We start from the raw sequence: 21,795 nt of genomic DNA, 5'->3' as shown, positions 1-21,795 counted from the left end.
ACTTGTAGTATCAGAAATATGTAACATCTCCTTCATTGCCCTTAACAAGTAACGTGTGGCCCTAAAGGAAAATACGTTTGTTTCTTCACCGTCGACACTGGAGTCAGTGTCCGTGTCTGTGTCGACCGACTGAGGTAAAAGGACGTTTTAACGCCCCTGACGGTGTTTTAGACGCCTGGACAGGTACTAATTGGTTTGCCGGCCGTCTCATGTCGTCAACCGACCTTGCAGGGTGTTGACATTATCACGTAATTCCTTAAATAAGCCATCCATTCCGGTGTCGACTCCCTAGAGAGTGACATCACCATTACCGGCAATTGCTCCGCCTCCTCACCAACATCGTCCTCATACATGTCGACACACAAGTACCGACACACAGCACACACACAGGGAATGCTCTGATAGAGGACAGGACCCCACTAGCCCTTTGGGGAGACAGAGGGAGAGTTTGCCAGCACACACCAAAAACGCTATATTATACAGGGACAACCTTTATATAAGTGTTTTTCCCTTATAGCATTTTAAATAAGAATTTACTTACCGATAATTCTATTTCTCGGAGTCCGTAGTGGATGCTGGGGTTCCTGAAAGGACCATGGGGAATAGCGGCTCCGCAGGAGACAGGGCACAAAAGTAAAGCTTTCCGATCAGGTGGTGTGCACTGGCTCCTCCCCCTATGACCCTCCTCCAAGCCAGTTAGGTACTGTGCCCGGACGAGCGTACACAATAAGGGAGGATTTTGAATCCCGGGTAAGACTCATACCAGCCACACCAATCACACCGTACAACTTGTGATCTAAACCCAGTTAACAGTATGATAACAGCGGAGCCTCTGAAAAGATGGCTCACAACAATAATAACCCGATTTTTGTAACTATGTACAAGTATTGCAGATAATCCGCACTTGGGATGGGCGCCCAGCATCCACTACGGACTCCGAGAAATAGAATTATCGGTAAGTAAATTCTTATTTTCTCTATCGTCCTAGTGGATGCTGGGGTTCCTGAAAGGACCATGGGGATTATACCAAAGCTCCCAAACGGGCGGGAGAGTGCGGATGACTCTGCAGCACCGAATGAGAGAACTCCAGGTCCTCCTTAGCCAGGGTATCAAATTTGTAGGATTTTACAAACGTGTTTGCCCCTGACTAAATAACCGCTCGGCAAAGTTGTAAAGCCGAGACCCCTCGGGCAGCCGCCCAAGATGAGCCCACCTTCCTTGTGGAATGGGCATTTACATATTTTGGCTGTGGCAGGCCTGCCACAGAATGTGCAAGCTGAATTGTATTACACATCCAACTAGCAATAGTCTGCTTAAAAGCAAGAGCACCCAGTTTGTTGGGTGCATACAGGATAACAGCAAGTCAGTTTTCCTGACTCCAGCCGTCCTGGAACCTATATTTTCAGGGCCCTGACAACATCTAGCAACTTGGAGTCCTCCAAGTCCCTAGTAGGTGCAAGGCACCACAATAAGCTGGTTCAGGTGAAACACTGACACCACCTTAGGGAGAGAACTGGGGACGAGTCCGCAGCTCTGCCCTGTCCGAATGGACAAACAAATATGGGCTTTTTTGAGAAAAAAAACACCAATTTGACACTCGCCTGGTCCAGGCCAGGGCCAAGAACATGGTCACTTTTCATGTGAGATGCTTCAAATCCACAGATTTGACTGGTTTTAAACCAATGTGATTTGAAGAATCCCAGAACTACGTTGAGATCCCACAGTGCCACTGGAGGCACAAAAGAGGGTTGTATATGCAATAAGAAAAGGAGTGAGGGAGTGTGATCAAAGGCGCCTAATAATTTAGGAGGAAAGTTTAGAAGTGATATACATAATAAAATATTAAATGAATAAAAAGTTGCAATTATACTTGGGGTTCTTTTAGATGCTCTCAATCAGTTATCCGTCTGTGGTATAAATCCTCAGAGAGTCCTCAATTGATATGTAGAAACAAAAAAATTTGAGAAAAAACAATGTGTAGTACAATTAATGAGTAAATGTCTTATAAAAATGGTGTCCAGAAAATGAGGCCCTGGTGAATGAGGGACTTGATAGTAGGAAGGATAGAATCTCGCCACCAAATTTTCCTAGAGTTCAAGACGTACCGAAACTCACATAGTATATAGTAGGAGCAAACATATAACGATATCTTTATGCGATCAAGTAATTTTAGGTACAGCGTACCTCACTCACATGTCCAGTAGATGTTCTCCACATATAAAGGTATCTTTCAAGGTCTTTAGAAAAAGTGGTCTAACGATGTAGATTTAAAATAAAAAGTTTTTATTTGACATGAGTCAAAATTAAAATTACAATTGATTACACTTGGACCTTATTCATCAGGTAAGAAATAGGGGTATAGGGAGATGTGATTGAAAACACTCCAATACAAGAGGGTAGTCCGGAATCCCCTCTGTAAAGCCAATACCTCCAGAAAATACCTTTAGATGGTCAACCTTGAAAAAGACCGACACGGTTGAAACGGCGTTGGTGCATGCCGAGAGTGGATTTTACACTTTGAAATTAGTTTTTGACCATCTAAAGGTATTTTCTGGAGGTATTGGCTTTACAGAGGGGATTCCGGACTACCCTCTTGTATTGGAGTGTTTTCAATCACATCTCCCTATACCCCTATTTCTTACCTGATGAATAAGGTCCAAGTGTAATCAATTGTAATTTTAATTTTGACTCATGTCAAATAAAAACTTTTTATTTTAAATCTACATCGTTAGACCACTTTTTCTAAAGACCTTGAAAGATACCTTTATATGTGGAGAACATCTACTGGACATGTGAGTGAGGTACGCTGTACCTAAAATTACTTGATCGCATAAAGATATCGTTGAGCGGGATGAACGGCTGCTGATCACCTCAGCTCCGCTGACCGGGTCTCCTCACACCAGATTTCACGGCGCTAGTCGCCTCCAAACCACTACCAGCCACCACCGATTAAAGGGGAAAGTGTCCATTACATGGACAAATATCTCACTGCCATGCCGTCATATAAAAGCCGCGGTAATAAAGAAAAAGAGAAACGCCGGGCAGATCCCAAGATGGCGCCGGACGCCAACAGAGTCACTACAGGCTCCCCCCCTGCTATCTTGCCTCAGCATGTCAACTCTCCAGGGAACAGAGCACAGAACACATCAGAGGGTGAGTCTCCCCCCTGCTCCCCCACACTAATTGACACAGCAGACAGGGTTATCCCACATATGGATAGCCCTGTTACATATGGAGATATGGTGCAGGCAGTTAGAATGGCCATGGATCCCCTCCTGAAGACCCAGACTGCTCAGATTAACCAACAACTGGCATCACTTTCACAGAGGGTTCTGAATACAGAGCACAGGCTGGGGGAAACATTTGCAGACGTCAGTACTTTAAAACAACAAATTTCTGCTCAGGCTAATGAAATACACCAGCTACACAACAAGGTGCAGGATTTGGAGAACCGCTCACGTAGGCAGAATTTAAGAATTGTGGGTCTACCTGAAGAGGTCAAAGGTCAAGCGCTCTTTGATTTTATCCGAAACACCCTGCCGTCCTTGCTCAAAATATCCGACAGGTGCCAAGATTTAATAATAGAACGAGCACACAGACTTGGGCCGCAGCGACAACATGAGGGAGCACGCCCACGCGCTGTTATATTTAAAAGCCTCAACTATTTACACAAGGAATTGCTTTGGGCAGCATCACGCAGATGCAGAAACCTGACATGGAATGGAAACAAGATCCTCATTTTCCAGGACTACTCCGCGGAGTTATCCAGGGCAAGAAAGGACTTTGCTCCTATTTGTTCACAATTAGTGCAAGACGGATGTAAATTCGCTCTCCTATACCCGGCACGCCTGCGTATATATGATGGAGCTTCCTTCCTAGATTTCCTGAATCCCGCTGACGCAAAAGCTTATCTCCAAGAATACGCTGACAATGCTCGCTCAGGATCACACATGTCTGATTGTGAATGATTTATGCAACACCAAGCTGCTTTTCGTTTAATGCTATATACAGGAATGTTTGATATTTAGGCATTTATCAGATCTTACTATGCTGTGATGTAATGTCAGATATACATCCCTAAACCCCTCCCATCCCCCCCCCCATCCCCCCCCCTGACCTATGAATATGGAGCTGTTTACATTAGGCTGGTAGCTCTCACATGGCTCACATGGCTTTCACGTGAGGAGCCCCGGCTTAGGAGTACACACTTTACATTGCGTTGTGTACACGATCACGGACTTCATCTTCTAACAGTTAAGAATGATTAAATGTCAGTTTGTTAGTAAATTTTCTCTTTCCCAGTTAACCCTTCCTCCCCTCACCCACTCCCCTCCTTACTTCCTATATTACCTGAGTATTCTTCTAGCATACTACCTGATGGGTTGCTTTACGCCATTTCTTATTCTAGATGGCACAGCTACTTAAAGTGGGCTGTTGGAATGTAGGGGGCATAAACTCACCCCAAAAACGTAAACGCCTTCTAATATATCTACGTAAATTGCATATAGACCTAGTATATTTACAAGAAACCCACCTGACACCCCCTGAAACTCTGAAACTTAATATGCTAGGCTGGGTGGTGCTTGCTTCGGCATCTTACAACTCTAAAGCAAGAGGGGTGGCTATACTAACGAGACGCCAATTCCCAGCGGAAGTGTCTGACGTAATTTCAGACCCCCATGGTAGATATGTCGCATGTACTCTAAAGATCGAGCAACAAATATTTTACTGCATGAATGTTTATGCACCTAATATTTATGAAAGAGAATTCTTTGTTAAGATCATAACCATTCTCACACCACGAATTCACATGTATGTTCTACTAGGAGGTGATTTTAATTTGATTTCAGACACACACCTAGATAGACAACGAACGCAACCAGGCAGGAGAAAATTACCAACATTAGGAATCCCAGAATTAGCAAAACAATTGCAGCTGTTAGATTTATGGCGCATACTACACCCTACAGATAGAAATTTCTCCTGCTTATCGGCTGCCAAACACACAATGTCCCGCATTGATTATCTCTTAGTATCCACCAAATTGTTACCAAAAACGCTCCTGGCAGACATGGAGCCAATTCATTTATCAGATCACGCGTTGATTTGGGTACAAATTCAACTGTCCCGAGATAGAGGCAGCTATATTAACTGGAGATGCCCATCTACTTTAGCTACCTCATCCAAACTGAAGCAGGCAGTCTTAGATGCATGGGTCATATATGATACAAACAACGAAGACACTAAACAAACACACCCCATCCTTTTCTGGCAGGCTTCCAAAGCCACTATAAGGGGCGAGATTATCTCGCACTCCTCTACTCTCAAAAAGCAGCTAACCAAGCACTATTTGGAAGCACATGATCTAGTCTCTAAGACATTCCGGTCCTTTGCCGCCAATCCCACGCCACAACATAGGTCTGCTTATCAAAAGGCCAAATTGACTCATGAGCAAATATTTATTAAAATGGAGATGTCTTACTCCTTTTCCAGAGATGCCAGATTCCACAAATTTGGGAATAAGTCAAGCAAGCTCCTGTCAAATATGCTCCAGGGCACCCGTCCCCCCTCTACGATCCACCCTCTAAAAACAGCAAATGGGAAGCTTACCACTGATAATGCACAGATAGCACAAGTGCTGCTAGATTATTACCAAAACCTATACTCGGCCCCGCACTCTGATAAGGACCAGGAGACTGAGTTCTGGGAAAACCTCTCTTTACCCCAGTTACCCATAGACAAGGGCCTAACTTTAATATCTGAGATATCCCAACAAGAAGTGAGGGATGGTATAGCGCATCTTAAAAAGGGAAAAGCGCCGGGCCCAGATGGCCTCACGGCAGATTATTACAAAGTACTAGCAGACTATATTGTACCAATCCTAACTAAAGTATACAACAAAATCCTTTTTACTAATGCACTTCCTAGTTATTTTAACAGAGCACTTTTAAGACTCCTGCCGAAACCGGGAAGGGACCTCTCTGATCCAGGCTCCTACCGCCCCATCTCTCTGCTCAACCTGGACTACAAAATCATGACCAAGATCTTAGCAGATAGATTGAAACTCCTTCTGCCGACCTTAATACACACTGACCAGACGGGCTTTATCCAAGGTAGGAACCCAGTTACAAATATTCGGAAGGTTCTGGCGGCGGTGAGTGATTCCCAGTGTGCCATGTCAAACTCAGGGAGAGCAATACTATCTCTTGATGCAGAAAAAGCCTTTGACATGGTACACTGGGATCACCTATTTTGCTCCCTATCCAAATTTGGCTTCCCAACACAATTCACACATTTTCTTCAAACACTATACACAGACTCTGCATCCAATATTTTATGTAACGGCACGTTGTCTGACCCTTTCCCTATTCTGAGAGGCACTAGACAGGGATGCCCTTTATCCCCATTACTCTTTGCAATCGCACTAGAACCCTTGGCAATAGCCCTAAGACAATCCCCCCTATACCAGGGCATTCCAATAGGCGCAAATGACCTTAGACTTTCATTATTTGCTGACGATATGCTGCTTTTCTTGTCCCACCCTGAACATTCAATCCCAACGGCCATCTCGATTATATCAAAATTTAGCTCCTTTTCTGGATACAAAATAAACATTAGCAAATCGGAATTACTAATACTTAAAGGCCCTCCACCTATTTTACCCCAAACAGATGATGTGGCGGCGATCAAACTAGATGTCCCTCATATAAAATACCTAGGCGTCCAGATCCCCCATACCCTTGCAGATCTGTATAAACTAAATTTCCGGCCGATTTTATCATCACTGGAAAAATATCTTAAACAATGGCATGATCTACCCCTATCCCTACTGGGCAGGGTGGAAGTCATAAAATCCATCCTTCTTCCTAAATTAACCTACATTATGCAACTTTTACCTATTAAAATAAATAAAGCAGATGTTAAGTCCCTCAATAGTGCCTGCACGAAATTCATCTGGCAAACTAAAAAACCAAGAATAGCTCTCAAAAAATTATATTTACCTAAAAAAGATGGCGGTTTAGGTTTCCCTGATCTATTACTATACACACAAGCCATACACTTACGATATGCCATGGACTGGCTGCTGGAACGCAGCCAATACACCAATTATGAAGTGGAATGTGCTCTATTCTCTCCATTTTCTCCAGGGGCCCTACTACATACTCCCAAATCGGCCATAGACAAACGGGTATATAATAATATCTTTCTCAGAGATACTCATATGGCCTGGCGTTACCTACACATTTCGCTGGATAGAGACCCCCGCTACTCCCAATGGTTACCAATATGGGGCAATCCCATGTTTAGCCCAGGCATTGAAAATGCGGCATTCCATCGCTTCAGACAAAAGGGCCTAAAAGCTATGTCCCAGGTTTTCGACCCAGGGGGCCACATTATCCCATTTAATCGATTACAGACCACATACGGCCTCCCAGACTCGGGTTATTATGCCTATGCCCAACTGGTACATTATGCTCTCACACTTCCTAACTTACCAAACCAATGCATACCTCTAGACCCAATAGAACACATTTTTCATAAATATACACAAAACAAATACAAACCAAGGATCACTTATGAAATCTTATTACAACCCAATAGGGAACCTACGTGGAATCAAATCATGAGACCATGGACATCAGACATCCCCATACTTATACAGAAGGACACCATATTTAAATACTACCACTCAGTGCTAAAGATAGTACGTTCCTCGGTACTTCAAGAGGTGCACGTGAAAACCACACACAGAGCATACATTTCTCAGGGACAACGGAGCCACTATGTACAAGAGGAAGATGGTAGTTGCCCCAAATGTAAGATGTCATATGCGACATTCATACACAACATCTGGTCCTGTGGTCACGTGAAAAAATTTTGGAATAAAGTGTTATATCATCTTACCACCACTTTTAACATTCAACTGATATTACACCCTCTTCCATTTTTATTTGCAAATTTTGATGTTTGGGACCTCGGAGAAAAAAGACGACACCTCACCCCGATATTAACTATGATAGTCACGGTAGGCAAAAAAGTCATCTTAAACTCCTGGATCAAACATAGATCCCCCACATTAAGAGAAGTGATCACTCTTCTAGAAAAGTATATGGCTTTTGATAAATATGATGTAATGTCTGAATATTGTAATGGGTCTGTAAGATTTTATAAAAAATGGGGCGCATACATAGAATCTAACCAGAAATGACTCCTGGGAATGGTAAGGGAGAGCTAGAAAGCTGAATCCCAAACACATCTCTCCAAGGTGAATTAGCCTTATGGATACGGTATCAAGGCTCAGTTTTGTCCCATACATTACAGAAAGTCACTCAAATCCCTGCGTTCCAGACATAACGCAGGTTTAAGAATGGTAATTAAGAGCTACAACCATTAGGCATATAGGAATCCTCCCAGTTAATCCCCCCCCCCCCCCTCTCTTTCCTGTCCTCCTCTTCCCACTTTTTAGTTTATATATGTTCAAATTGATTTTAAGTTAGATCATACTGCTTGAAAGTATATCATATAACATCAGCTCCAGGGATCCGGATATATTTTACCTCCGAAAGAGGTTTTCAAAAGGTTACCTAACTAAATATCGCCCTGGTTGACTACACACCTTCTTTTTAAGACAAGACGAATGTATGATCAAAATTGTATTATTACTCTAAGCATACCACAAGCAATGTCGTTAAAAGTATGTCTTTTGTTTAAATGTATGCTATTTGAAAATTTAATGAAAACTGAATAAATACATTTGAAAAAAAAAAAAAAAAAAAAGATATCGTTATATGTTTGCTCCTACTATATACTATGTGAGTTTCGGTACGTCTTGAACTCTAGGAAAATTTGGTGGCGAGATTCTATCCTTCCTACTATCAAGTCCCTCATTCACCAGGGCCTCATTTTCTGGACACCATTTTTATAAGACATTTACTCATTAATTGTACTACACATTGTTTTTTCTCAAATTTTTTTGTTTCTACATATCAATTGAGGACTCTCTGAGGATTTATACCACAGACGGATAACTGATTGAGAGCATCTAAAAGAACCCCAAGTATAATTGCAACTTTTTATTCATTTAATATTTTATTATGTATATCACTTCTAAACTTTCCTCCTAAATTATTAGGCGCCTTTGATCACACTCCCTCACTCCTTTTCTCATTGTATCTCTACCTGTGTTGTGGGCAGGTTTAGGGGTGTGATTGGGCTGACTGGTCCCGTTGCGCCAGAGTTCACTTTTTCTCTTTATCTTGTATATGCAATACTCCCTTGACAAAGTTCTGGACTTCAGGAACTGAAGCCAATTCTTTCTGGAAGAAAATTGACAGGGCCGAAATTTGAACCTTAATGGACCCCAATTTGAGGCCCATAGACACTCCTGTTTGCAGGAAATGCAGGAATCGACCGAGTTGAAATTTCTTTGTGGGGCCTTCCTGGCCTCACACCACGCAACATATTTTCGCCACATGTGGTGATAATGTTGTGCGGTCACCTCCTTTCTGGCTTTGACCAGGGTAGGAATGACCTCTTCCGGAATGCCTTTTTCCCTTAGGATCCGGCGTTCCACCGCCATGCCAACAAACGCAGCTGCGGTAAGTCTTCGAACAGACATGGTACTTGCTGAAGCAAGTCCCTTCTTAGCGGCAGAGGCCATAAGACCTCTGTAAACATCTCTTGAAGTTCCGGGTACCAAGTCCTTCTTGGCCAATCCGGAGCCATGAGTATAGTTCTTACTCCTCTACGTCTTATAATTCTCAGCACCTTAGGTATGAGAAGCAGAGGAGGGAACACATACACCGACTGGTACACCCACGGTGTTACCAGAACGTCCACAGCTATTGCCTGAGGGTCTCTTGACCTGGCGCAATACCTGTCCCGTTTTTTGTTCAGATGGGACGCCATCATGTCCACCTTTGGTATTTCCCAACGGTTTACAATCATGTGGAAAAAACTTCCCGATGAAGTTTCCACTCTCCCGGGTGGAGGTCGTGCCTGCTGAGGAAGTCTGCTTCCCAGTTTCCATTCCCGGGATGAAACACTGCTGACAGTGCTATCACATGATTTTCCGCCCAGCGAAAAGTCCTTGCAGTTTTTGCCATTGCCCTCCTGCTTCTTGTGTCGCCCTGTCTGTTTACGTGGGCGACTGCCGTGATGTTTTTCCCACTGGATCAATACCGGCTGACCTTGAAGCAGAGGTCTTGCTAAGCTTAGAGCATTATAAATTTACCCTTAGCTCCAGTATATTTATGTGGAGAAAAGTCTCCAGACTTGATCACACTCCCTGGAAATTTTTTCCTTGTGTGACTGCTCCCCAGCCTCTCGGGCTGGGCTCCGTGGTCACCAGCATCCAATCCTGAATGCCGAATCTGCGGCCCTCTAGAAGATGAGCACTCTATAACCACCACAGGAGAGACACCCTTGTCCTTGGATATAGGGTTATCCGCTGATGCATCTGAAGATGCGATCCGGACCATTTGTCCAGCAGATCCCACTGAAAAGTTCTTGCGTGAAATCTGCCGAATGGAATTGCTTCGTAGGAAGCCACCATTTTCTACCAGGACCCTTGTGCAATGATGCACTGTTTTTAGGAGGTTCCTGACTAGCTCGGATAAATCCCTGGCTTTCTCTTTCGGGAGAAACACCTTTTTCTGGACTGTGTCCAGAATCATCCCTAGGCACAGCAGACGTGTCGTCGGGATCAGCTGCGATTTTGGAATATTTAGAATCCACCCGTGCTGTTGTAGCAGTATCCGAGATAGTGCTACTCCTACCTCCAACTGTTCCCTGGACTATGCCCTTATCAGGAGATCGTCCAAGTAAGGGATAATTAAGACGCCTTTTCTTCGAAGAAGAATCATAATTTCGGCCATTACCTTAGTAAAGACCCGGGGTGCCGTGGACAATCCAAACGGCAGCGTCTGAAACTGATAGTGACAGTTCTGCACCACGAACCTGAGGTACCCTTAGTGAGAAGGGCAAATTTGGGACATAGAGGTAAGCATCCCTGATGTCCCGGGACACTATATAGTCCCCTTCTTCCTGTTCGTTATCACTGCTCTGAGTGACTCCATCTTGATTTGAACCTTTGTAAGTGTTCAAAAAATTTTTTAGATTTAGAATAAGTCTCACCTAGCCTTCTGGCTTCAGTACCACAATATAGTGTGGAATAATACCCCTTTTCTTGTAGTAGGAGGGGTAATTTAATTATCACCTGCTGGGAATACAGCTTGTGAATTTTTTTCCCATACTGCCTCCTTGTCGGAGGGAGACCTTGGTAAAGCAGACTTCAGGAGCCTGCGAAGGGGAAACGTCTCGACATTCCAATCTGTACCCCTGGGATACTACTTGTAGGATCCAGGGGTCCTGTACGGTCTCAGCGCCATGCTGAGAACTTGTCAGAAGCGGTGGAACGCTTCTGTTCCTGGGAATGGGCTGCCTGCTGCAGTCTTCTTCCCTTTCCTCTATCCCTGGGCAGATATGATCTTATAGGGACGAAAGGACTGAGGCTGAAAAGACGGTGTCTTTTTCTGCAGAGATGTGACTTAGGGTAAAAACGGTGGATTTTCCAGCAGTTGCCGTGGCCACCAGGTCCGATGGACCGACCCCAAATAACTCCTCTTCCTTTATACGGCAATACACCTTTGTGCCGTTTGGAATCTGCATCACCTGACCACTGTCGTGTCCATAACATCTTCTGGCAGTTATGGACATCGCATTTACTCTTGATGCCAGAGTGCAAATATCCCTCTGTGCATCTCGCATATATAGAAATGCATCCTTTAAATGCTCTATAGTCAATAAAATACTGTCCCTGTCAAGGGTATCAATATTTTTAGTCAGGGAATCCGACCAAGCCACCCCAGCTCTGCACATCCAGGCTGAGGCGATCGCTGGTCGCAGTATAACACCAGTATGTGTGTATATACTTTTTATGATATTTTCCAGCCTCCTGTCAGCTGGTCCTTGAGGACGGCCCTATCTATAGACGGTACCGCCACTTGTTTTGATAAGCGTGTGAGCGCCTTATCCACCCTAAGGGGTGTTTCCCAACGGGCCCTAACTTCTGGCGGGAAAGGGTATACCGCCCATAATTTTCTATCGGGGGGAACCCACGCATCATCACACACTTTATTTAATTTATCTGATTCAGGAAAAACTATGGTAGTTTTTTCACATCCCACATAATACCCTCTTTTGTGGTACTTGTAGTATCAGAAATATGTAACACCTCCTTCATTGCCTTTAACGTGTGGCCCTAATAAGGAATACGTTTGTTTATTCACCGTCGACACTGGATTCAGTGTCCCTGTCTGTGTCTGTGTCGACCGACTAAAGTAAACGGGCGTTTTAAAACCCCTGACGGTGTTTTTGAGACGTCTGGACCGGTACTAATTGTTTGTCGGCCGTCTCATGTCGTCAACCGACCTTGCAGCGTGTTGACATTATCACGTAATTCCCTAAATAAGCCATCCATTCCGGTGTCGACTCCCTAGAGAGTGACATCACCATTACAGGCAATTGCTCCGCCTCCTCACCAACATCGTCCTCCTACATGTCGACACACAGCACACACACAGAGAATGCTCTGATAGAGGACAGGACCCACTAGCCCTTTGGAGAGACAGAGGGAGAGTTTGCCAGCACACACCAAAAACGCTATAATTATATAGGGACAACCTTATATAAGTGTTTTCCCTTATAGCATCTTTTTTATATATTTCTAACGCCAAATTAGTGCCCCCCCTCTCTGTTTTAACCCTGTTTCTGTAGTGCAGTGCAGGGGAGAGCCTGGGAGCCTTCCCTCCAGCCTTTCTGTGAGGGAAAATGGCGCTGTGTGCTGAGGAGATAGGCCCCACCCCTTTTTCGGCGGCCTCGTCTCCCGCTCTTAACGGATTCTGGCAGGGGTTAAATATCTCCATATAGCCTCCGGAGGCTATATGTGAGGTATTTTTAGCCAAAATAGGTTTTCATTTGCCTCCCAGGGCGCCCCCCTCCCAGCGCCCTGCACCCTCAGTGACTGCCGTGTGAAGTGTGCTGAGAGGAAAATGGCGCACAGCTGCAGTGCTGTGCGCTACCTTTAGAAGACTGAGGAGTCTTCTGCCGCCGATTCTGGACCTCTTCTTATTTCAGCATCTGCAAGGGGGCCGGCGGCAAGGCTCCGGTGACCATCCAGGCTGTACCTGTGATCGTCCCTCTGGAGCTGATGTCCAGTAGCCAAGAAGCCAATCCATCCTGCACGCAGGTGAGTTCACTTCTTCTCCCCTAAGTCCCTCGTTGCAGTGATCCTGTTGCCAGCAGGACTCACTGTAAAATAAAAAACCTAAGCTAAACTTTTCTAAGCAGCTCTTTAGGAGAGCCACCTAGATTGCACCCTTCTCGGCCGGGCACAAAAATCTAACTGGCTTGGAGGAGGGTCATAGGGGGAGGAGCCAGTGCACACCACCTGATCGGAAAGCTTTACTTTTGTGCCCTGTCTCCTGCGGAGCCGCTATTCCCCATGGTCCTTTCAGGAACCCCAGCATCCACTAGGACGATAGAGAAATATATATATACATATCGCCAAATAAGTGCCCCCCCTCTCTGTTTTAACCCTGTTTCTGTAGTGCAGTGCAGGGGAGAGCCTGGGAGCCTTCCCACCAGCCTTTCTGTGAGGGAAAATGGCGCTGTGTGCTGAGGAGAATAGGCCCCGCCCCCTTTTCGGCGGGCTTCTTCTCCCGTTTTTCTGAGACCTGGCAGGGGTTAAATACATCCATATAGCCTCCAGGGGCTATATGTGATGTATTTTTAGCCAGAATAAGGTATTATACATTGCTGCCCAGGGCGCCCCCAGCAACGCCCTGCACCCTCCGTGACCGTTGGTGTGAAGTGTGTGACAACAATGGCGCACAGCTGCAGTGCTGTGCGCTACCTTCATGAAGACTGAAAAGCCTTCTGCCGCCGGTTTCTGGACCTTCAATCTTCAGCATCTACAAGGGGGGTCGGCGGCGCGGCTCCGGGACGAACCCCAGGGTGAGACCTGTGTTCCGACTCCCTCTGGAGCTAATGGTGTCCAGTAGCCTAAGAAGCCAATCCATCCTGCACGCAGGTGAGTTGAACTTCTCTCCCCTAAGTCCCTCGATGCAGTGAGCCTGTTGCCAGCAGGACTCACTGAAAATAAGAAACCTAAAAACTTTTTCTAAGCAGCTCCTTAAGAGAGCCACCTAGATTGCATCCTGCTCAGACGGGCACAAAAACCTAACTGAGGCTTGGAGGAGGGTCATAGGGGGAGGAGCCAGTACACACCACCTGATCCTAAAGCTTTAGTTTTGTGCCCTGTCTCCTGCGGAGCCACTAATCCCCATGGTCCTGACGGAGTCCCCAGCATCCACTTAGGACGTCAGAGAAATGTACAATAGTAAAGATAGAAAATATGGTAATGCTAAGGAAAATCTACACAATAAAATCAAGTAGTGTGTGCCCCCTTCTGAAGAGTGTGTGTTCCCCTGGCAGTACCTGGTTACAGCTGGCACTGCTGGATGGGGAACTCTGCTTCTCCTCCTTTACATCCTGTGGATTGGCCACTCCTGCAGTCTCCTCTTCTCTTTTTATATCTGGACGGTTCAGGACATTGCTTATTTCCACTGGATCATCATCAACTTTAATGTCCTCCAGGTCCTTATCTGCTGGGACGATCTTAGTGAAGCCAGGAACTGAAAAATGCAAAGCGTGTGAGTAAGAGAATTACAGAATGACAAAGGAAACCTACTGGAACTGTTCCCTCCTCATCGGCATAGACACGTTAACAACATTAGGAGAGAAATTATAGCTACAAGAGTTTATGGGTTACAAAGCTATGGGTAACATCTACTGACCAAATCACCTACACCTATGTACATACAGTCAATTTATTCCTAAAACAGCGGTTCCCAAACTTTGAGTCACAGCGACCTAGAGTGTCAGAATTTTCTCATGGCACCCCTAGGTCAAAAGTTTCAAATTGAGAAATTATGGAAAACATATTACATTATATTAAGTAAATTGTGTTTCTATGTCATCCTTAGGTTCAGTTATGTGGTGAGGGACGGGATTCCCTTCTGTTTGTCCACAGATTTTTTGATTGGAGGCCACAAGCACTAATTTTCCCTATTACAGAATAATCTGAGTTGGTCCTGGACCAGCAACACGAGGCACCCAGTTTGGGAACCTCTGGCCTAACAGCTTTATTAATAGTCTGGTGCCCAGTGCAGAAGTGTACTGTAACCCATAGCAACCACACTTTTTGTATGGCATAAGAAGGAAAGGGCACATCTAATTGGTAGGACGAATAATCTGTACACACTAAACAGAGAAATAGAGCTGAAAACATTACATGACACTAATTATAACATATATAAGTGACTGTTTCCTTGAATTTACAGGAGTTTGGTTCAAGTACTGCTGGCCAGGTATAGGATGCAGCACATACAGTGACAAAACGAATCCGATAATAAAACAGGAATATAAGAAACTTGTGACAAAATAATCTATGGCAAAGTATCCCAGTGATTGGGCAAGCCTATATGGGAAACGTAGTAAATGTTTTTCCAAAAAACTGATTTTCCAGTGATTTTGCTGCAGAATGAAGCAACTTTTTTAGCCAAACTCAACCTGGCTTTGTTTTTTGTCAAATAAATCACTGATGTAAAGGGCCCTACACACTGGCAGATCTCACTGCATGATATGAACGTTCTTGTTCATTAATGAACGAGAACTCATTCAAATCGTGCAGTGTGTAGGCACCAACGATTAATGATGCGTGGCCCTGCACTCGTTAATCCTTGGTGCCCCGTAGCTTATGCATGCAGGCAAATAAGGACGAGATTGTCCATATTACCATGCATCACTATGGAGCCAGGTGACGGGGGGAGTGAAGAAACTTCTCTCCCGCCTGCCGCCGGGTCGCCCGTCTGCCGTATCGGCGGTCGGGCAGCTCGGCGGCGGGTCGCCCAGTCTGTAGGGCCCTTAAATCTAGCTGAAAGTCAGCCATATATTGCATTCCTACCTATTTAAGAGGGCTTGGTATGTTTTGTTGATATTCGTAATGCTGACATTATCTAGACAGGTAAATAATGTCAACACCTAATGTCAACCTAGCCCTTTATTTTATCGACAATTCAAAAGAATGAACCCTTAGGGGGGTACCCAATTACAGGTAAAAAATACATTGGTGGCGAAAAACTGACTTTTTTTGTGATTTTTCCTGATGTTTCACCCATGGTTTTTTTTTATTTATTTTTTTACAGGCTATCCAATTTGGTCGCCTTTATTAAAAAAAAAAAAAAAAAAAATGTATAATGCATTATCTCCCGAAAACACACAGGTTCGGTGAAACACACGTGTTTTCGGTAGAGAAAGCCCCGTTTTCGGATGAAAACGTGGCTGTTCCGGGGATTTGGTTTGGTTTGTGGTGAAACAAAATCCCTGATAAGCCAGTGCGAGCCACGGCTTTACAGGGCGAATTGAATAGCCTTCGGCGGGACAATTAGCCATGGTAATTAACTGCGGCTAATTGGATACCACCCTTAGACTGTCAACATAATGATTGCGTAAAGGTTTTATTGTGTAGCGACTCTTATAACTTCAATAAAGTGACTGCCTGGACATAATGAGCAGGGTTTACATAGAAAACCATGGAACTGCAGCAAAAGGAAGCTGCATTACCAGTCAGCGTGCACCTACCTCCTATCTTAGTACAGTAAGCCCTGAGAAAGGAACATCTCTGTGTACAGCCCGGACACACCATCTCCAGACTCTCCACGTGCTCCGGTGGACTTTCCCCAAGATGCTGCAACAAAGACAACACAACTTTATATCCCATCGCTGCTCTGAACCGTGTTCTGCCATGTCTCACACCATATGTCACAGACAGCTACAGGCTAATTCTGTTACCGACAAATTAAAATCTATACGTAAATATAACAAACACTATACTATTAATAGAAATGAATGTCAAAAATGCTATAACTTAAAAAGTTTACTTCACCATGTAAATGGCTTAAATTTTACATGACATGATAAACAGGAAATGATTTCCAAATTCCCAGCATTTACACTATAAACCAAACACTAGCAAAAGGACTTAGAACATCTGGTAAGAAAACGGTCAATTAAACCCACTCACCCGTCCATGGAACCAGTCTTCACAAACAATGCACTGAATCATCTCATCCGGGGTCTAATCAGGTTTAACAGAAAAAAAACCCAAAAACATTTATATTATTATCTTCCAAATAAATCCTCTTAACATCTCACAATCATCCCAAGACAACAGGGGGAAAGCAAGCGGTGACTCCCCAGCTGTTGTGGAGCTACCAATCCCAGCATATCCTGGCAGCCAAGTCATCCTGGGATGTAAAGTTCAGCTCCCCGGCACAGCTGGATATGGAGGAACGAGTCACAGAATAGGAGAAGGTGCACAGTGCTAGAGCTAAAGCTGCGACTGCCTCTTGATTTAGGAACGGAGGTAATAAGGAATTGTAGAAGAACACAAACCTAATGTTAAAGGGGTTCCGGATAATAGATCGACACCATATGGTCGACATTTGTTCAACTTTCCAGCAAAAACCATCCATGTGGACTACAACTGGGAATAGTAACCTTACCCAAAGTGTGACGAGCCTTCAAGGGTACACCACTTACTCGGCATACATGCGGTTACAATTACAAAATGAAAAAAAAAAAAAAAAAAACCTCCAAAATAATGGTGTCGACCATTTCCATGTCGACATTTTGATCCTGTCGACCATATGGTGTCAACTTATTCATTGTCAATCTTTTGATCCACTCCCATGTAATAGCGAGCACAGAGACCCGCGCTGACTGCCTATGGAATCACTGAAGCAATAAGAGAAACTGACCAAGAGGGACTGGGGGTTTGTAAAGAAAGGAGGGATCGGGTTTACTTCCATTACCCTTCCACCTGAAGGACACATTACCCACAACAAGAGCCATGCCAGGCAACAATAAAACCCTCTGTAAGGCCCTGTTCAAACACAACATTGTAAACATGGACTGAGCATCAAGCTAGCTAGGAATCCCATTAATCAAGAGAAGACTACAAGGAGCAAATAATTGCCACTGCTCACCTCATCTTCTGGGTCAGGGTAAGGCCTTTTGCAAGTGCAGTACAGACCAAAGAAGTTTTCATTGTATTTATTATCGATGTTAACTTTCTCCTTCTCCTAAAGACAGAAGAACAAGTCAGCTTATACATGAACCCTCCAAAACCACACACGTTAATGTACAGTATCTCTGCTATGTCACAGACAGGAAAGAGCCGTGTAATGACCAGTGTGTCGCTCCCAGGGGTACAGAATTCTCAACCATCATACACCTATAAATTACACATTGAGGGGTCGGATGGGTCATTTACTTTTAACATCTCTTTTCTATTATACAATAAATTTGGCTTATGTGGTTCTTTCAAAAGAGCTACGACAGTCTATACTATACGTGGATATTAAATGTGTGTGCATCTTGGTGCCGATATTAAACATCTATACGTACTGGAAATAATTTGCACTTTAAGTTTTTAAATTTGTCATTTCCACAGTCGCAGCGAAAGTTCCTGTAAAGAATAAAAATAATAATTATAAATATTTGAGACAATGGACACAGGCTTGGCCATGAAATTAAAGGGTGGATGCAATGCATACCTCTTTGTATAGAGCTCAAACAGATCATGGCCTTCGTGACACGTGTAGGAACACGCTAAGCAAATGCCGGCAGGCTCTTCTTTATTTGGGGTGCATGTGCTACACGCATACAAGGCTTGTCTCTTCACATAGTTCTATAGAAACACAATACAGAACAATTAAGAGACATGTCTCCCTCAGCTGATAGATACTGATGGAAGGAGAGTTCCTCAAGCTCAAAGCACAATATGGCGATTGTTTCTTAAGTGTAGGTAACCCAATATGGTGAGGTTCCTAAGATCAGGAGCTGGGAGATCTCCAGTATTAGAGGCTTCTGGTCAGGAGATTGGAGGAGAGAGGTCCCAGTATTAAAAGATCCTGGTTAGGAGACAAGGGGTGGGTGGGGGGTCTCCAGTATTAGAGGAGTAGAGGATCCCGGTCAGGAGATGGGGGGCGGGGGGTAGTACTCAGTATTAGGGGTTCCTGGGCAGGAGATTTCGGGGGAGGGGGGGTTAGTACCCAGTATTAAAGGATAAGGGATGGGGAAGTAGTACTCAGTATTAGGGGATCCCAGTCAGGAGATGGTGGGGGTAGCACCCAGTATTAGGGGATCCCAGTCAGGAGATGGTGGGGGTAGCACCCAGTATTAGGGGATCCCAGTCAGGAGATGGTGGGGGTAGTACTCAGTATTAGGGGATCCCGGTCAGGAGATGGTGGGGGTAGTACTCAGTATTAGGGGATCCCGGTCAGGAGATGGTGGGGGTAGTACTCAGTATTAGGGGATCCCGGTCAGGAGATGGTGGGGGTAGTACTCAGTATTAGAGGATCCCGGTCAGGAGATGGTGGGGGTAGTACTCAGTATTAGAGGATCCCGGTCAGGAGATGGTGGGGGTAGTACTCAGTATTAGGGGATCCCGGTCAGGAGATGGTGGGGGTAGTACTCAGTATTAGGGGATCCCGGTCAGGAGATGGTGGGGGTAGTACTCAGTATTAGAGGATCCCGGTCAGGAGATGGTGGGGGTAGTACTCAGTATTAGAGGATCCCGGTCAGGAGATGGTGGGGGTAGTACTCAGTATTAGAGGATCCCGGTCAGGAGATGGTGGGGGTAGTACTCAGTATTAGGGGATCCCGGTCAGGAGATGGTGGGGGTAGTACTCAGTATTAGGGGATCCCGATCAGGAGATGGTGGGGGTAGTACTCAGTATTAGGGGATCCCGGTCAGGAGATGGTGGGGGTAGTACTCAGTATTAGGGGATCCCGGTCAGGAGGTGGTGGGGGTAGTACTCAGTATTAGGGGATCCCGGTCAGGAGATGGTGGGGATAGTACTCAGTATTAGGGGATCCTGGTCAGGAGATGGTGGGGGTAGTACTCAGTATTAGGGGATCCCGGTCAGGAGGTGGTGGGGGTAGTACTCAGTATTAGGGGATCCTGGTCAGGCTAGTACTCCGTATTAGGGGATCCCAGTCAGGAGATGGTGGGGGTAGTACTCAGTATTAAGGGATCCCGGTCAGGAGATGGTGGGGGTAGTACTCAGTATTAGGGGACCCCGGTCAGGCTAGTACTCCGTATTAGGGGATCCTGGTCAGGAGATGGTGGGGGTAGTACTCAGTATTAGGGGATCCCGGTCAGGAGATGGGGGGGTAGTACTCAGTATTAGGGGATCCCAGTCAGGAGATGGGGGGGTAGTACTCAGTATTAGGGGATCCCAGTCAGGAGATGGTGGGGGTAGTACTCAGTATTAGGGGATCCCGGTCAGGAGATGGGGGGGGGTAGTACTCAGTATTAGGGGATCCCAGTCAGGAGATGGTGGGGGTAGGGATCTCTGGGTACCATAGGAGCAGGGATGGAAGGAGTTAGGCTTTTGGGGAGCTCCTTATTACCTCGGGGTAAGAGCACTTCTCGGCGTCGCTCCCCGCCAGCACGGCGCTGGCCTCACTCTCCAGGGCATCGTCCTCCTCCAGCACATCCTGCAGAGACAACACCGGGTCCTCGGCATGAGCCTCTTCCGCGCTCAGCTTCTCCCGCTGCCCATCTTCTGCCGCCATCAGCCCAGTGAGAGGAGACTGACTTCCGCTGGCGACGGGCGGAACTAGTCAGCGCTGGCAGCATCTCGCGTGTGGCGCCAGTGAGCTGTCCTAGCAACGGACCAGCCAATCACGCAAGCAGGCGGCCTGGGGGCGGGGCTTAGCCGTGGACCAACTGCTCGCTGTCGCCTTTCTCCCATAGGTCACTTAGCTGCGCCTAATGATGGTTATTTGCCAGACTTCAAGATGGCGCCAAGGAATGACGTAATCAGCCGTCGACGGGCACCAGCATGGAACTGAGTGCGGAGCTGACGGGCAGAGCAGGGAGCTGTCGTCCGTTCCGAGTGTGCTGTGAGCGGACGCTGAAGGGGCTGCTGGGGGCCCTGGAGAGTTTGCAGGGCGAGGTGTCGGCGGAGCTGAGCCAGCTGGTGGTACAGGAGAAGGGAGCCGCCCGCAGCGCAGGTCTGACCCGCTTAATACACCGCTCTTCCCGGGGAACCTCTCCCATCTGTTCCATAGGCGTGTTCCCTGTACAGTCCCATCTGTTGACCACACATCAGCACCCCATTTCTTACACTTCTGCTGTCCGGCAGGGGGCTGAGCTTGTTCTGGAACTACCGGTCCCATAGTCTCCATGTAGCAGTGTTTCCTAACTCCAGTCCTCGGACCCCTAACAGCGCATGTTTCCCAGATCTCTAGGTATACGTATTACCCGGGCCGCAGAGAGCACCGCCGGGCCTGGGTACTGCATGGAGGCGTGGCCTGAGCAGGGGGCGTGATCACCATTCCCTACCAGAAAATAAATTTGCTCAGAAACTAGTTGCTTCACATAGGGGAGCTGGTCAGATCAGGGGTTCGGGGGAGTGAATTGTGCAACAGCATCTTATCTTGGTCCGGGAAGTAGGTCCCTCCTCCTCGACTGGTGCCATCTTCCCATTGATATTCGGGAGGATAGTGCATGTGCCCTAGGGAGCAAACACTCAGTAGATTTCACTGTGTGGTGCCATCTTCTCAAAGTTATCACTGGGAAGATGGCGCTGCGGAGCAGGAGGGACCCACTTTCCTGATCAAGTTAAGTATACTCAGGAGGAGGGGAGCTAATTATTGTGC

General features: G+C 45.8%; 1 protein-coding gene across 1 annotated transcript in view; it reads right to left on the bottom strand.

Moving 5' to 3' along the window:
- The window catches only part of UBR7 (ubiquitin protein ligase E3 component n-recognin 7), a 70,940-nt gene extending 50,151 nt beyond the window's left edge, over window positions 1–20,789 (bottom strand). The window contains exons 1-7 of the mRNA XM_063947575.1: window positions 20,542–20,789; window positions 18,681–18,814; window positions 18,532–18,592; window positions 18,111–18,206; window positions 17,147–17,200; window positions 16,705–16,810; window positions 14,500–14,696 (exon numbers count right to left, since the gene is read on the bottom strand). Of these exons, the coding sequence (XP_063803645.1) occupies window positions 14,500–14,696; window positions 16,705–16,810; window positions 17,147–17,200; window positions 18,111–18,206; window positions 18,532–18,592; window positions 18,681–18,814; window positions 20,542–20,706 (813 nt within the window). The 5' untranslated portion in view covers window positions 20,707–20,789. The remainder of the gene's footprint in view (window positions 1–14,499; window positions 14,697–16,704; window positions 16,811–17,146; window positions 17,201–18,110; window positions 18,207–18,531; window positions 18,593–18,680; window positions 18,815–20,541) is intronic.
- Between the last annotated feature and the right edge of the window lie 1,006 nt (window positions 20,790–21,795).

The sequence above is a fragment of the Pseudophryne corroboree genome, chromosome 12, assembly GCF_028390025.1.
Source record: "Pseudophryne corroboree isolate aPseCor3 chromosome 12, aPseCor3.hap2, whole genome shotgun sequence".
NCBI classification, from domain to species: domain Eukaryota; kingdom Metazoa; phylum Chordata; class Amphibia; order Anura; family Myobatrachidae; genus Pseudophryne; species Pseudophryne corroboree.
This window is presented reverse-complemented; position numbering and strand designations above follow the sequence as displayed.